We start from the raw sequence: 18,323 nt of genomic DNA on the forward strand, positions 1-18,323 counted from the left end.
CTTTGTATTATTTTGTATCTTAATTTTGTTATTGCTCTCTGTTCTGCCTGGGTCATAATAAGCTAGTCAAGGTTTAAATCTACAAACATAGGTAGTACTTTTTGTGTGATAGATTTACCGTATCTGGTCTCCTTAACTAGAAATAGTGGAACGCAGAATCTCAGGTCTCTATGAGCTAACTCACCATCTAGGGAAAACTAAGGTACACATACTGGAAAACAAGAATAAAATAACCAGGCAAATGAAAATAGAATAAATCTTTTGTACATAAATTTTAGGGAAACTAAATTGAGTGAATGGTTCAGACCTTTTCTGAAAGAAGAAAATTCTCTAGGCAGGTTATGGAAATGATGGATATGAATTTTGTCAAAGACAAAAGATTGAAAGAATTTAATTTCAAAGAGGTGAAAGGAATGAACTTAAAAGGAAAAGTTTTAGGTGAGTTGAATGATGGATGACAATTAAACCATCTTTTGATTATTATGGAAAATTATTTGGAAAAAATAACTTTGCTCTAAGGTTGAATGGACATTGTAGCAAGATCTCAATTCGTGGAAAATCTTGAATATCAAGCAGGTGATGAGGATTTGATTCAACAAGTAATGAGGAATTAGTAATGTTTAACATAATCTCCAAAGAAGAAAGCCACATATGTGTAAAAATGGTAGTGAAACGTAAATTTGAGAATCCATGTTCAAAGTAAAGTTATAATTTTGAAAAAAATAATTGACATGCGTTCAACAGAATCCTCTAAGCAAGCTCCCTAAATAAAAGAGAGTTTCAATGGTGGTCGAGTCTGTTTGCTATCCCTCATCTATTTCTAGTTAACTTTCCTATATCTAATTAACTTCTATTTGACACAGTGCAAAGAGGAGGAAAACAGGCTTGTAGACATAGTCAGCTAGATCTTATTATTCACTCCTACTTTTTCCGTGAGTATAGAAAACATTTAATCAATCTGTTTTTGCTTAACCCTTTTCTTCTATTCCTTCTCTGTGAGTCACTCATAACACCAAGATATCTAGATATAAATAAAGATATCTAATCTTTATTATCTTTATATCTAATAAAGATATCTAGAATTTGTGGGAATTTTTTATTGCCTCATTTCTAATTCAAAAAAATTTCAGAATGTCTCCCAAAAGTTCCTCTTTTCCAGGATACCCAATGTTTGAATTCCTGGCAATCAATCTAATAATTTTGGCTCTTACAACCATCTCTTAAGTAATTTAGGATCAAAAAAGTTAATATGAATAAAACTGCTTTGTAAATTGTACAATGCTTTATAAATGCTATTAACTATAATAATAATTTAATATTCTAATCCACTGAAAGTAAACTATCATACAATTGTTAGGGGAACTGCAGGTGTGCATGTATTTAAGGAAAAATGAGCTTTCAAATCTGAATTTACAAAACAGTCAAATTAGGAGGTGATTATTTCCATGACGAAAGATTATTTGTTTACAAAATGATCTTCATGTGGTTCTTTTAGAAGACGAGTTTCAATAGTACATTAAATAATGACTTCAAATACATAATCGATTTATGTATTTCAATATACAATAGTCAATATACAATCAATTAAAATTTTTTGACGACTAAGTTATCATGTAATATTGGTTAATTTCTGTATGCATATGATACATGCTTTTGTTAAAGACTCTTTTTAAAAAAGCAAACTTTCCTTTTAATAAGCTATTTGTTAACTTCATTTAACTTCGTTTAAGCAGAACTTGAAAAAAAAATTAACATGTTGCTAAGAATCTATTTTCCAATTATATGATCGACTAGTGCTGTTTAGCCCAATATTCTTAAGCGCCCACTCCAAGTTTCATGGCGTAGTTTTTCTACTGGTTGCAGAGCATTATGCTTAGGAATCCTTTCTACAGAGCTGGAGGGTTTTGTGAAGGCTTCCCTGTAACGTAAGGCACTGTGCCCTGTGGGCATCGCCCTGAATGAGGAGTCCTATTCCACTTCCGCCTCTGGTTAGCCGATTGATCTTTGCTGAGCACTTGAACTTATATTGCTCTCTGTTTTCTCATCTATATGTATAAACTGGAATGGATGATCTCTAAAGATCTTTGTGGTTCTAACATTCTGATCATCAACATTACGTTTAGGTGATGCGTGAGCTGGGAATTCTAGACAGAATTCCAACACTTCAGCAGCGACCCATCGATCCATCTGTTCATCCAATCATTAAATATTTATTGGGTGCCTGCTATGGGTCAAGTACATATAAACGCTATACATACAGCAGTGAACAAGACAGAGTCCCTGTCCCCAAAGAGCTTACATACTAAATAAAGATATGATATGGCAGGAAGTGATAAGTGATCTAAAGTGTAATGTTTCAGAACAGTGCTACGCAAAGTGCCATACACAGACCAGTGCCGGTCTGCTACTGGCCACGAGATAAATTCTAATAAGGATTTAGAAGTTTTGATAGAAATGTTCAAAGACAAGCAAGACGGCCCTGTGTTCAGATCTTAGGGAGGAAGTCAGACATCCTGGGAGGTGGAATGAGAAAAGTAGCAGGGGTTCAGATTTCATCGGGGCCTTGCAGAAAGATAAGGACTTTTATTTTATTCTGGTTAACATGAGAAACCACTGGAAGTTTTTGAACAAAGGAGATAAATGGTCCTATTTCAGGGTTAAAAGATATAAAGTCTTTTATATCCGATACACAATAGACTCTAAGGAGGCAAGAAGAAAGGCAGAGCATCAGACAGAAGTCTGTTGCAGTATTCAGATAGAAATGGGGGTGACTTGAAATAGGGGTAGTCAGTCAGAAGGGGCTGAGGGAACGTCAGGTGGTGCCCACAGACGTTCTGAAGGAAGCGCTGACAGGATTCGTGTGTGACTTAGACCAGTGGTTTAAGACAAGAGAGGAGCCGGCTGTCTAGATTTTTACCTGAGTAACTGGGTGAAGTGGGCACCACTTTTTGAGATAAAGAGATTGGAAGTTAGAGGAAGTTGGGGAGCGGGGTGGATAAATCTTTTTGAAAAATCTTTCTAGTTTAAAAAAAAAGAAAAGATTTATTCTAAAAGTTGCAGCATTGGAGCAGCCTTTCTCCATGTAGGCACTTGATTGAGTCCCACTTGTAATTCTAAAAATTATTATTCTTAGAAATGTGGCTGTTGTTGCACCATTTTCTTTATCTTGTGGAATAGAAAATGAGATGGTGAGTCACAAAGGGAGGGGATCAGGGAGTTACGTTTCTTCAGGTACAAAACTGACTCATGCTTACTGAGATTGCATTGCTCTAAAATCTCTTTGTGTTATTAAACCTAACAGCTATCACCTGTGGCCCCTACCGTGGCCTTCTAGTACAATTCGTAACTGTCACTATATAACTCTGTAGTTCTCAGTGTATAAAAGAGAATGTGTCTTCAGCATATAAACATTTTGACCTGTTTGTGGACATTTTTGTTTGATTAAAATATACTACTGCTGAATACAAATAATACAAAACAAGTATTTCTAGAAGTCAGCTAACTAGTACAATGCTTTTGAGTGATAACTACTCATGAAATTAGAAGTGATTTTGACTCCTGGTTCTTCCACTAGTTAATTTTCTGGTTATATTATTTAATTATCTGAGTTTCAGTTTCCTCATCTGTAAAAAAAGAAATAATAATAATAATACTAGGTACTTAATGTGATTGCTATGTGGATTAAATGATAATGTGTATATAAAACACTAGAAGAATTTCTGACACTAGTAATATACAGATGGGAAGGACTACTAATAGTAATAATACAATTTCATATTAATCGTTTCACAGTAATATAATTTAAAAATTAAATTAGAAGAGATGAATTGTCAGAAACAATATTACACTATTTTGTATAGTATCAAATAGCATGAACTAGAGAAGAACTTAGAGCATATACAGAAACTAGAATGAATATATATATCTCTCTCTATATATATATACGTATATAGATATAGCTATATACACCACCTACACACACACACACACACACACACACACACACAATCATGTTTCTTTTCAGCTCAGGTGGAAAATTGGTTGTCATTGAATCTTCCTTTATAGAAGGCCAGATGACTCTTACATTCTATTTTTAGTAGAATATATTTTTCTACTTTTCTTTTGGATGATTTAAAATAAAATTTCTCAAGCATTTACTTTAGAAATCAAGGTAAATCATGTTTTTATATAAAATGCAAACATTTTATAAAATTATAAGATTACCAAAAGTATTGATAATAATTTGAATTAGCATACACATTCCTATAAAATAAATGGCATAGCATAGAATGGATATCTTGCCTTTCCTAAAATTAAGAAAAAAGTCCTTCCTTAAATAAAATTCATTTTTTATGTACAAAAATGCTTATAACTTTTATAAATTTAGAAATTATGGGTAAACAAAAAAAAGAAAAGTAATGTCACCTAGGAATCTTCTGATCAGAGAAAAACCATCTTCAACATATTGTATTTCCTTCCCAATGAACATTTTTACACACATATACATATACATGTACCCATATATTCAAAAAAAGTATCTTTGAAAATAATTGGTTTATTAAGGGTTATTATTTTATTTTATTTTATTTTATTTTTTGAAATCATAACAATAAAATGATAAACAACATGAGACTTGTCCCTCAAAAAAGTAATGAATTTTAAAAGCAGATTCTATAGTTATTATTTGATTTACATTGTCTTATTTATAAGTTGTAATCAGGTGGTACATACATGTGAAAATTGAACATTTGCAAAGAATGTAACAGAGAATTGACTATTTTATCCTAGCAGAAAATATCAGTGAAAATCTGAATTCTGTAATGAAGAAATATTTGTATAATTTTTCTTAAATACATAACATTATTGTATCAGGAATTAAAAATAAATCATGTTCAGAAAAGGCATGCTTAAATTTTAAAAATTGATCAAATTTGTGCTGTGCTGTGACAATATTAAAAATAGTAGTATATGTTTCCATTCCATCTGTATCTCTAAATACACAGTAAGTGATTTAGTTTAAAATTTATATTTACCTTCTAGAAAAATTTTTTTATACATATGAACCTTACCAGCTACATAATATAAATTATTTTATTTATACAATATAGAGAAATTAAGTTTATTTGCACAGGTTCTCAAAGATTCACATGAAACTAAAAATGATTACAATGCAAACTACAATGCAAGTATTAAATGATTTTAAACCTGTAATTCAGGACTTTTTTCTTATTTGTAGTCTCATTTTACATAAACAAAGAAAATCATAGGTCATTCTCTACTTTTAAAATTGAATCTGATGCTTTGAATTGAATTCAAGAAATTGAATTCCTATGCTTTAGTGTTGAATGTGATATTTTTGATATCATATTAACAAATTAGCTTGGATAAAATAAATTAAGGAACTTTATAATACATTTTGGCATTTATTCTTTTATCACTGCCTAAACATTTTTGACAAAACCACAAGGAAAAAAAGTTCTAATGTGTTATTACTATGTAGCAAATATCATATCCTTATATATATATATTTTTAAAGTATTTCTCTTAAATGTGAAAGACATTTCTGAGGTCAGGTCCAATTAAAAAAATTTATGTTAACCATCGCCTTGGCTCTTTGTCTTACATTGAATGATACAGATTCCATTGAAAAGTTCGACTTTTATATTCAATTCAGTCCCTTATTACAGATTTTGTTAAGTGCTGCTCCATTATAATAAAGCCTCCAAGTAGGATATCAGATCTTTTTTAAAATTTTATTTTCTGGCTTTATTGAGATATAGTTGACATATAACATTGTGTAAGTTTAAGGATGTGTGAATTTGATACACTTGTATGTTGCAAATGATTAGCACCATAGCATTAGCTAACACCTCCATCAACTCACACAATTACAATTTCTTTCTTGTTGTGAGAACATTTAAGATCTCCTCCCTTAGGAACTGTCAGGTATATAATATAGTATTGTTGACTATAATCACCATGCTGTACACTAGATCCCCAGAACCTATTTATCTAATAACTGGAAATTTGTACCCTTTGACAAACATCTCCCCATTTCCCCCTTTCCCAGCCCCTAGTAACCACCACTCTACTCTCTGTTTTGTAAAACAGTATGGAAGTTCCTCAAAAAATTAAAAATAGAACTACCATATGACCCAGCAATCACACTTCTCGGTATATATACAAAGGAAATGAAAACACAATCTTGAAGGATCAAAGGATGGGATCTTTAAATACAAATATTAGTGAACCTTTCACTGGAGAACATTCTGAATTAAGTGACTGTCTATGTATTGTCTGATGTTCCCTTAACTAACCCATAAGATGGGGGAATGAGTAGAGAAGTTGCTAGTAATATTAGCAGTGGAATGTCTTGGTAATATCTCAAAACTATAATATCAAATTTCTGAATTAAATAAAATGAAAAAAACTTTTTAAAAACCCACAACATGTTCAATAATAGAGTTATTAAGTCATCTAGAATGACTGAAAATCAGCCTTAAATGGAATATATAGTTATGAAAAATGTGTCTATCCTGTCTGTGTCAGGACAATTTTTCTTCGCCCTCTTTGAGAAGTCAACGAGGCTCTAGGAAGAGATATACCCAAATCTGGCTAACAAAATAAAATGTTTGTAAGGTGTGGTATTTCTTCAGATGTAGATGCTACTGAATGTATTAGTAACACCAGTTACTACTACTACAGAGAAAGACCTCCCGGAAAATTGCTTCTCACAAGTGATGTCCACCATTTATAATACAAAATGATGTATATATGTATTTATTTTTTACTTCATATTTTATGGTGGATAAGGTGAATTTTGACTTTGTGAATCTTGTTCATTGAATAGTGAATCAGTTAGTAAAGAAAACCCATATCTTTAATAGCAGCTTAAATTTGTACACTATTATTTCTAAAAATTTTATAAAGCGTTTCTATTAGGATGTAGGATGTTATAAATTTGAGACAGATCTTATTTATTATTCCTTTCATGCTTAGCCCCAAGCCCCATTTATCATGGCTGCCAAATTAGCGTTTGCTGAATAAATGCATGACAGAACAAATGACTGAATGACAGATAATGCCCTAGTGATGGCTCTCTTCTTATCAAACACTAATTACAATTAGTATTTGAAGTTGATTTTATTTTAAAAATAATCACCCACTGCTCATCTGAATCTGTTTTAGAGGGACCAAACTACTGGAGATTATAGAACCTGGTTTCTAGAATAATACACTTTGGGTTACAAGTTTAAAATAAACTATAATGAGATATTTTACATTATGTAGTCTATATCAGTATCAAGTGGGTGCTTTTTTTTTTTTTTGTCACCCAAGAGGGTTATGTGACTAAGAATTGGCTTCTAAAACTTCCAAAAACTTTGTTAGAAGGTGTCAGATTAGGCTTTGCCTGTAGATTTTCTAAAGATACATTAAAGAATCTTCAGTCGAAAATGTTGTCTGCTGCACCCCTTTCTCTCACCCTAAGTCTAACTTAGCACACTTTTCTTTTGATTTGAAGGAATTGTTACTTATTCAGACACAACTTTACCTTGAATGAGCAAGTTGAGATGGATGAGCCAGGACAGCGAGTGGACCAAGGCTTCTGTTTATCGTTATGTAGGTTCATCACTGCAAACAGGCACGTGGACCAGGAGACAGATGAGAATAAAAGGCAGCCCACATCTGACGGCCTAGCCCTGTGCCCTGGCGTGGAGTTTATTCCCCCCAGAAAAGGGACATCTTACTGCATTTGTGCAAAGTTATCAAGTGCTCTAGAGCAGCCCTGGGTTGGAGAATGCCTTAAGGGAAAAGGTCCCTTAAAAAGGAGCATGTGGGTGACAACAGTACCATGTTTTCACCCTTGTGATTTCTCAGTTTTGCCCATTATCGGTATAGCTTGATTGAATGTCTCTGGAAAGTGTTTATTGCATGTTATCAGCCAAATAAACATTTGCTGATGGAAAGAACAAAAAAGCAAGCTACACCCTGCAACCAGGACAATAGAAAGGCTGTAGACCATTTCTTAATGTACATCTTTATCAATGCTTAAGAAACCGGCCTGATATGTGAGCAGAGCTTCCTATTAGGAACATCTAGTCTAATTCCTCTTTTTAAAACACTTCTAACAGGAAAAAAAGAAATCCCACGAACTGCCACTTTAATTACAGTGAATGGCAAAGGTCTCACAGTGATAAGGCATCACAAGCCGGCTGGTTTTCATTACACACAGGGGATGGTTGAAGGCACGCTAACCAAGGGAAGAAAGATGGTTGCTAATGTTTACATACTTAGCTCCCACTGGCATTTCCCCAGCTTGGAGGTTTGCACTGCCCCTCTTCATCTGAGGGAGTGCATCCAGATTCACAGCAAGACCTCAAGGAGCGCCAGATGATCGGGCAGATGGCAAATGACTAATTTGGCAAGCCTTGATGAGTGGAAATTGTTTGCTTTAATTGCTTGTCAAGTCCAGTACCTACATTAAAGTTAAGGACCTAGCACTTCCACAGAAAACAAAATACTACATAAATAAGGACTTTTTGTGTGTGGGAGGGGCGAGGTTAGAAAGGATGATGAAAAGAGCAAGGAGGGAATTATGGAAAAATAGCGGAAAAGCCAACATTACTTCATCTAAGAATAGACGACAAAAATCTACTTTCTAAATGTATAAAGTCTTTCTACTATGTTTGTTCAGGTTTAAAGATAAGAATTTTACAATATAATTTAAGACAAAAATACAATAAAATATTTAAAGGCAAGAAAACAATAAAGAATAAGAACTAAAAATTATATATGGGCAGTTACAACTCTGTTTTTGATGATCCAATTAATGTGTTTGAAATCATTTGTAATTATTTCAATTAAACTAAGCTAATTTTTGAAATATAAAATGGAAAAAATTTGGACACCTTACAAGAATTACCTATTGGGAAGACTAGATTAGACTACTCACAAAACGTATCATTCATAAACAGGAGACAATCATTTATAATTTTTATATCTATCATTTTTTGGTAATCTCCAGTGATGAGGTTGTTTCCCTTTGCAATATAATTTAGCAGTTTAAGCATCTTTGAGCGCATTTAGAGCGTATTGTAAGAAAACAAAAGAGGTAAAATACAGAGTAATTAAATTTTAGATGGATCAGCACGTAGCAGTGTATATAGTCTAGCGACCTGCCTTTCATCAGTCTGGGGTATAGAATGCCTATGTCTTCCCGAGCTACAACTCTATTAGTGAAGGGCTGTGATGCCAAATGCCCTTTTCATTTGGCTCAAGAATCATTTAGAAAGTGTTTTAGTTAATTTCAGCAGATTTCCTATTTTGTCACTTTGGGAGTCAATAAAACAGTAGTAGAAGATAAAGATTCAGAAAATTTGCTAGAAGGTGACTTATTTTTTTAAAAAAGGATACTAATTTTTACATTGAAAATATTTTATGTCCAGTTTCGTGTAATGTAAATTACAAAACAAGTTTCTTATTTTGGTGTTAATTTTTTTCTTTAATTCATTTAATTATATAGAATACAAAATTTATGAAATGTAAGCCCATTTCCATTATTTATCATTTGGACGTAATGACATCTGATAAAAATATTTTTATTTGATAGGTATTTTTTAATATTAAAAAAAGTGCACATAATAGAGCAATAAAGTTCAGAAGTCTATTAATGGAATAATGCATGACTAAGTATCATTCATGCCAGAAATACAAGAATGGTTCAATATTCGGAACTCGTTAATAACTCACTCTAATAAGTTAAAAAAAAACTTCTCAAAAACAGCAAAAAGGATTTGATAAACTTCAACAATCAAATCTGAAATCAAATCCTTAGTAAAGCCAGATTCTAAAACACGTAACGTGATAAAGTATATGCCGAGCTAAGGGAAGCAGTTATATAAGGATTAGGAAAAAATAGAAATGACTGCCATGCTTATTAATTGAAAAAATTATCCTAAAACTTCTGACCAGTACCAGACAAGAAAACAAAATAAAATAATATGATTAAAGATTGGATAAATCAAGAAACTCAATGAAGAAAACTAATTCGAAATTACAAGGATTTAGCAATGTAGCGAAGTTTGGGGGGAAAACATCCACGAATGATCAGGATTTTAAAAAATATGTAACGATAATAACCAATTCAAAAATGTAACAAAAATTATTCATAAGAGGACAAAAATATAAAATACCTAGGAACAAATAGGATGTTTTGTGATTTACATAATGGGGCATATTTTACTCCATTAGGCATACAAGGCAACTTGAATGTGTGTGTTTAAATTTACATACAGTAAAATTGACTTTTTTTGGTGTACACTTCTCTGAATTTTAACTGTATAGACCTATGTAATCACCATCATGGTCAGTATGCAGAACAGTTCTGCCATCTCCCAAATTTCCCTCATAACCTTTTAGTGCCTCATTTCCTCCCATCCACTAGCAACCACTGATCTGTTCTCTATCCTTGTAATTTTGAATTTTTCTAAAACGTTATATCGATGGAATCATACAGTATGAAGCCTTGTGAGTCTGGCTTCTTTTAGTCAGCATAATGCCTTTGGGAAGCTTCTCCCTTGATATATCAATCATCTGTTCATTTTTATTGCTGAATAGATATACCGCAGTTTTTGTATTATTCACCCATCAAAGGATGTTTGGGTTATTTCCAATTTTTGGTGAATTTCAGTAGAGCTCCTATAAACATTCATGTTTTTATGTGAACATAATTTTTTATTTATCTAGAAATATGCCTACAAACGGGATTGCTGGGTCATTTAGTAAGTGTATGTTTAACTTTATAACTTTATATGATGTTGCCGTGATGTTATCTCCTCAAGAGCATCCATTGAATGCAGCCCATTACATAGTCTACAGTAGGTTTTAAGTAAGTATTTTAGAAATAAATTCAATCACAGAATTTTTGAGCTGGAAGGAAACATAAAGATCTCTTATTTGAGAAAAGAGAAAATTGGGTCCAGTAAAAGGAAAATAATTGTCCAAGTTTACACAGCTAGAGAATGTTGGAGCAATGGAGTCTCCACCTCCGTTTTCTTTGCCCAGTCACAGTGCCGCTTCCTTTATATCAGACTGATTTCAGTACACCACCGTGCTAGCCTTATATTTTAATTCAATTTAATATGTTGCATAGTGTGCACATACTATATATTTGAATAAATGACAATAGCTAACATTTTTGGAGCTCTATCAATGAATCAGACATTGTACAAAGCAAGTTACATGTATTGACCAATTTAATCCTCACAACCACCTCATGCGGTGGTGGTTGTTATTATGCCCATTTTACAGATGAGGAAATAGAATGACAGAGAGTCTGGGTGACTTGCCCAGGATTACATTTTAGACCAATGATTAAGCTAGATTTTAATGCTGGGTATCTGGCTCTCGGCCCTGTGTTCTTAACCTCTAAACTGGGTTTATTAAGAACACTCAAAACAAAATCCCATCTTCTAGGTGCAGAAAAGGAGACTCACGTGGTGAAGTGACTTGCTCAAGTTCATTCAGCTTCTAAAGGTGGAGGGCCCAGCGTTTGCTCCTGTCTCGGTTGCGGTTCTCAGTGACTCCAAAGTCCATGTCTTTCTTCAACAAAGATTGACTGAGAGTCTACTGCGCCTGCTCTTCTAGGCGCTGAACAGATGCCGGTCCTGTGGGGCTTTCCTTCTAGTGTAGAGACAGGCGGTAACCCAGTGGAGAAGCAAATGTATAATGTCATTTCGGAGAGCGGTAAAGCAAAAATAAAGAAGGCAAAGCAGCCAGAGCACGCCGTATGGGAACCTGGGGCCTATTTTAGATAAGGTGGTCGGAGAGGGCTTTTCTGAGAGTGACATTTGAGCAAAGATCTGAATGTGCGTTCTTACAGGCTATGGGAAGACGTTTGGATTCTATAAGTGTGATTAGGAGCCAAGGATTGTTTTCAGTAAGGGAGTGAAGGGAACGACTTATGTTTTTAAAAAGATCATTCTGACCTCTGTGCAGAGAAAGAATTGACGGGGCAAGTACAGAACCCAGGAAGACAGGAGGCTGCTGTCAAAGTCTGTGGGGAGGTAGCAGTGGCTTGGATTGAATGTCTAGAATGGTGGAAGTGTGAATTTGCCCCATTTTAGGATGTGTTTTGAACGAAGAGCTGCCCAAACCTGCCAGCTCCATGTAACTATAATAGCACTTAATAACAGTTACTGAAAATGTTTGCCACTTCCTACGTACTCGTTATTTTTTTAATTCAAAATCCAGCATAAGACAAGGAATTAGGGGGTCCTAAATTTGAACATCCAATGTTGAGCATCACTTGTTTACATTTTCTGTACAATTAGGGGCTACCTGATAATCCAATATTAATCTAACCCTTTGCTGAGTAATATAAGTTAAAATTCATGCGTTGTTTTCTTTCTACGTATTCAGAATTGTGTGATAAACCAATATTCTTTAAAGTTCCTTCTAAAGAATAAGACCATCAGATTTTTTCTTTAAATTTACTCCACTTCAGACACAAGATAAAATCATCATAGGGAGTCCTAATTTTTTGAGTCTGCAGTATAATAATACCCTTGAAAAACTAAACTTGAGAATCTTCACGCATGTACTTTTAAAACACCCCTTCGTTGGCCTCTAAACTCAGTCTTGGGCAATCGCTATTGAGGGTCACATCTTCAAATGGGTAGCACTCCCCAGAGCTTGGGCCGTGCCACATCAGTAGAGGAAGGCTGGGACCAGAATCTGGACGACGCTTCTTCTTGCTGGACCCAGTGTGAAACTGGGATGAGATGAGTCAGTGTTTCACAATCTCTTTAAATATTCTGATTTACTACAGCTCCAGATTCTGAAATACCTGACAAGGTGCATTAAACTAAAGCATATTTATTATGTTAGCATTTCTGAAACAGAAAATACTTACTACTATTAAGTCAGATAGAAAAATTAGGGAATTTTTATCAGGTTACTAGATGTTTTTTATATGGACAGTCCCTGAATTATGCACACACAATATACACGCGGCTTATATATACTGTTGGTGCTTGCCTTACATGGGCTTGTACAGCAACACAAGCCCTTACAAAAGACCTTGGGCATTTTAATCGATAGATATTTTCCCATGCTACTAGGTCAACAGTGGATGCTAAATAAATAATTATTCATTTCTTAATTCATGTCTCACATAGGCATTTGATTTGAAAGCTAGGCAAAGATTTGATTGAATTCCTTATTTTTCCCTTCTTGTCTTTCTTGCCTAAGCAAATGGAGTGCTGATTTCCACAGCCATAATAAGCCTGGAGGCAATAATTGATTTTCAATATTAATATGAGTATTGTTAACGTTTCTTCATTTTGCTTCTAATATATTTTCCCCATGAATCAAATGCATAATTTTGTTAACCAACCTTTTATGTTGCTACAAACTCCTAATTATATTCTTAATTTTTTACTGAACGAGGATTATGTGGTTCACTCACTGTTGGATGCAAATCTTAAGTCAAGAAGAATAAAAAGCTCATGTTTGCAACTAGAGCTACATTTGTAATGGAATCGATACCATATAGAATAATTGGTGATTTTATTAAGGCCTCACATAAAGCCTTACTCCTGGAGTTACAGCTGGAATGAAAACTCTAGGGAGCACATGTAAATTCAGGGTTTTTGGAGCTTGAACTATTGTAAGCTTATAGTTTAAGGACTTCCTAATAGTGTTGGCAAAGGGGGCTGCATTTTGTTAAACTTGTTTTGGCTGATGAAAAAGATTTTTCAATTCTGTTTGATAAGCAGCATTGTGAAATCAATGAAACTTGATGGTTTAAGCATTGTCTTGTATATATTGGCTGATTGTAAAATCCATTGACAAATGGAAGTTTTGAGGCATTTGGTGAAGTCTTCATGAAGTGAAATACAAAGGACTTTTAAACATCTACTCAAACTAGTTCTTTTAAAATCAAGTCTGTCTTTCAAGATTAAAGTTACGAGGAATATATTACTGATTATAGGTAGTTTGAATCAAGCGTTAATATACAAGAAAGCCTCACTGAGACAAAAATATTTCCTAAATGGAACTCTGTGTAGTAAAAACTCCAAAGATCAGAATGGTTGAAGAATAGAATATACACGTGAATCAGTTTTATGTTTGTTGGAGGATTTTTTTGTTGTTGAGAAATATTTTTACATATATTTATTTCAATTTTCTGTTTTCATATGGTATATACAAAACACAGCTGATCATTTATTGAGCAATGGAAACTTTTCTGAATTGAGGGTCATTTTATGAAGGTGAGTTATAATTGTTTTTATAGCAATTAAATGAACATTATTAAATGATAATTTCTTGCAAAGCACTGTGCTATATAGCTCAGCAGATACAAAATCATGATTAATATTTTGCACTTGTCCTCACAGTTTACAGCTTTTGTGGGTTTCTTATATAAATATATTATTATAATAATAATTAATAATAATAATTTCATATTACATACCTTTTTTTAACATATGCAGAATAAGAAATATAAGTATCACAGTTATATTAACAGATGTTTCTTTCAAAGATTGTTTAAGCTTTCATAGAAAAGGTCAGAATATACTAAATATTTTAGAAAGCTTTCGTTTAGTTTTACATATTGGTTTTTATATATTGATATTAAAGTATGGGTTTTATTTCCAATTGGAGGAAAGTTGTACAACATAAGTTGTACCTAAATTGCAATGTGGCACTGTATATATTTTAGAAATGGTGCAGCAAGTTTATTAATCAATGCTTAATTGCCCTCATTGGTAGAAGCATTAAAATATAAGCTTGGTCCTCATTGAATTTAAAATAATTGAAATATATATTTCATAAACCCATATAGTAGTACCTTTTTTCAACAGAAGTTTTAAAATTTTATAACTATTTTATTATAAATTTGTTGCAGGCAATAAAATAAAGATCCTGGATTAAGGGTATTTAGTAGCAAGTCTCTAGAGCATATTGAAAAAAAAAACTGGACTTTGATCTTGATAAGGGTCAAGTACATGAATCAATTGTTTCTTGTTCTCCTGTTTATGTTGAATATTATTGTACTTATCAATAGCATTTTTTTTAGTTTGTTAGTTTTAGTAATAAAGGAAACTTTCACAGAATTAATAAAATGTTCAGATGACCAAAAATGATTTTTTTAGTTTCATTATGATTTAAATAAATTCAGTCAAACAGCCAGATAGAATAGTTAAAATTACTTAAAGTCAAAAATATATAACAACTAGAATTGAATCCTTCCTATGTGTAATATTTTAGGAACTGGGACCAAAACTTGCCATTATCTTGATGTTAATGATAATAAAACAATGTGAAACCTTGATTGTTTGAAAATCCTGGTTCTTTTTAGCTCATTTCTCATCCAATCTCTAGGACATGTCCCTCATTCTTATTGTCCAAGATGGTTGTTCAGGTATTAGCCGTCACATCTCCATTCCAGGCAGCAGATGGGAGGACAGTGTGAAGAAGAAAGGAGGCAAAGTTGGGCTCCAATCATGTTTTAAATCAAGTTCTGGGAAGGAGTCATACAACATGTCAGAACTCAGTCCCTTGCCAAGTTTACCTCCAAGGAGAACAAAGAAATGTAATCTTTATTTAGGGTGGCTGCATGCCCAGCTAAAATTGTGCACTCTATTACTGTGAAGGAAGAGAAGAATGGATAGTGAAGATTTTAGAAGTCTTTGCATCCATCCTTATCACTCTACAAAAACTGCATTCTCCAGGTCAGCAGATGAATTCCAGCATGGTATATCAGACACTTGGCATTCAGAAGGGAGAAAGGGAGTAGTAGCTTGGAGGTGATAAGCTGATAGGACCCTGGAGAGAGGAAGTGATTTTTAAAATTTCTTTAAATATGAGATTTCAGAAAGAAATAGTATGAAGATTATGTATTGATTTTCTAGAGCTTCCATAACAAAGTACCACAAACTAGGTGGCTTAAAACAATAGTAATTTACTCTTTCACAGTTCTGGAGGCTAGAAGTCCAATAGCAAGGTGTCAGTAGGGCCATGCTCCTTCTACATTCTACATTATTCTTCAAGACTTTTCTTATTTTTGATGTGTCAATAGGCAAAAACAGGCTTTAGCGTGGCCCTAATTATTAGAATATACTCATCTAGATTTTTTTTCCTTTCTGTACCAAGATCCATTCCCTTGAACACCACATCAGGCATCGTGACTTCTTTGTCATTTTTGTGTACATTACACACAAATTTATCTATGACATTATTACAAGGCTCTGTTTCCAGTGTCTTCAGAGTTTACACTTTATATCTTGCCGTGAACTTGGTGTATATTATGTAACTCGCTCAAAGAAGATCTATTGACAATGCATTTTTTTAACTTTACATACTGTTATTACAAGATTCATAATAGAGTTTTTCAGTCTGTTGAAGATTAGAGTTGCTGCATTAAATAATAAAGATTTTGTTCAGGCAGGAATACAAACCATGAGAAATAATGACTAAAACTCTGACTTTTAGAAGACAGGAAAAATATCAACACACACACAACCTAAAAAACACACTTTTGTATACACTCATGTGCTCACATATGAACAGATTCAAGAACCAGCCCCTCAAAGTTGTTAGACTGAGATCATTTTTTAACAGTCCGTTATACCTCAGAACACTGATGAATATACATAGTGATGACCCAGTTGATATCAATAAATGTTTATATTTTATTACATATTCTGTTTGTAGTGTATGTTTATAAATGGTTCAATCTAAGATAGCTAATATTAGTATTTTAAAAGGTAGGATTTTTGAGGACTTAAATGCACAAGTTTTAATTATGTGGAAAATTTACTCATAAAGAACAGCTTATTTTGCAATAGAATATCATTTTTAACAACAAAATTGTTACTTTTATCATCTTTTGATTTTGATTTAATTTATATATGTAGAATTACCTATTAGAAAATAGAGGAAATTATAAGTCTGAAAGAAAATCTTGTTTACATGAAAGTAAATGTATTTGTATGCTTTATATGCTCACAGCAAATGTAATTAAGGTTGCCTCTTTGCTATGTGTTTCTGTGGAACCCATGCCTTCCTATTGTCTGTGGTTGGTACATGCAATTTGTGAATATAAATGTATGATGTCACTTACATGTGGAATCTAAAATAGCCAGACTCGTAGAAACAGAGAGAAGAATTGTAGTTACCAGGGGCTGGGGGGTGGGGAAATGGAGAGATGTTGGTCAAAGGGTACAAACTTCCAGTTATAAAATGATAAGTTCTGGGGATCTAATGTACAGCATGGTGACTATAGTTAACAACACTGTATTATATACTTGAAAGTTGCTAAGAGAGTAAATCTTAAATGTTCTCACCGCAAAAAAAAAGAAACAGTAATTATGTGATGTGATGGTGGTATTAGCCAAGGCTATGGTGGTTACCATTTTGCAATATATGAGTGTATCAAATCCACATGTTGTATGCCTTAAACTTGCATAATGTTATATGTCAACTATATCTCAATAAAGCTGGAAAAAATAAAAGTAGATATATTTATCAGTGTCTGGGTTATGGGTCTTAATGACACTCAAAATATTTTAATTCAGGGAATTAGAGTTGAGTGGTGTGGAATAGAGAATTGAGGAAGAGATTGTCATTGTGCATGTCATATAGAGGTTATAAATGCCCGTGTATCTTCTTGTCTTGGCAGTGTGTGCAGGAACAGAGAATAAGCTGAGCTCTCTCTCTGACCTGGAGCAGCAGTATCGAGCCTTGCGCAAATACTATGAGAACTGTGAGGTAGTCATGGGCAACCTGGAGATAACCAGCATCGAGCACAACCGGGACCTCTCCTTTCTGCGGGTAAAGCTTTCTCCTTATTTCTCTTCTCTTCTTTGTGAATGGATAGTGGTGTCATGATGCATAAAGACAGACCAGCTTGCTTGTACCTGATGGCTGTGCTCTTCTGCCCAACAAGGACCACACCTGTAGGCAGAAGATAAGAGATACAGAGAAACTCCCAGGAAAACTACATGAGTAACCATGCCATCATGATTGACATCCTGAGTTTAGAGCAGCTACTGTTACTCCAAGATTGACAAAAGATTCTGTTAGGGTGTAATGTATGACATCCAGCAAGTCTGTCTTTTTCCAAATTCAGGCAAGATGAAAACTGTTAGGCTGGGGACTAGGAGAGTCAGAGGACCAATCAGATAAGAATTGGTAACTTTACCTAGTCCTCTCCTTTTCTGCCCCTTTTCTGTCACTTTGGAAATTTAAGACTATTTCATATTACTGTAATGAGACTAACACTGTTAGCTTTAGAAGAAAAATGACATCCGTTTTTG

At 33.6% G+C, this 18,323-nt stretch overlaps 1 protein-coding gene across 2 annotated transcripts in view; it reads left to right on the forward strand.

The window, feature by feature from the left end:
* Positions 1-18,323, forward strand: part of ERBB4 (erb-b2 receptor tyrosine kinase 4) — a 1,114,653-nt gene that overhangs the window by 397,724 nt on the left and 698,606 nt on the right. For both annotated transcript variants that reach the window (XM_087424880.1, XM_087424879.1), the window contains exon 2: positions 17,687-17,838. In XM_087424880.1, coding sequence (XP_087281006.1) covers positions 17,687-17,838 — 152 coding nt within the window. The remainder of the gene's footprint in view (positions 1-17,686; positions 17,839-18,323) is intronic.

This window comes from Ceratotherium simum, chromosome 37 (genome assembly GCF_057802395.1).
Source record: "Ceratotherium simum simum isolate JZ-2026a chromosome 37, ASM5780239v1, whole genome shotgun sequence".
Taxonomy (NCBI): Eukaryota; Metazoa; Chordata; class Mammalia; order Perissodactyla; family Rhinocerotidae; genus Ceratotherium; species Ceratotherium simum.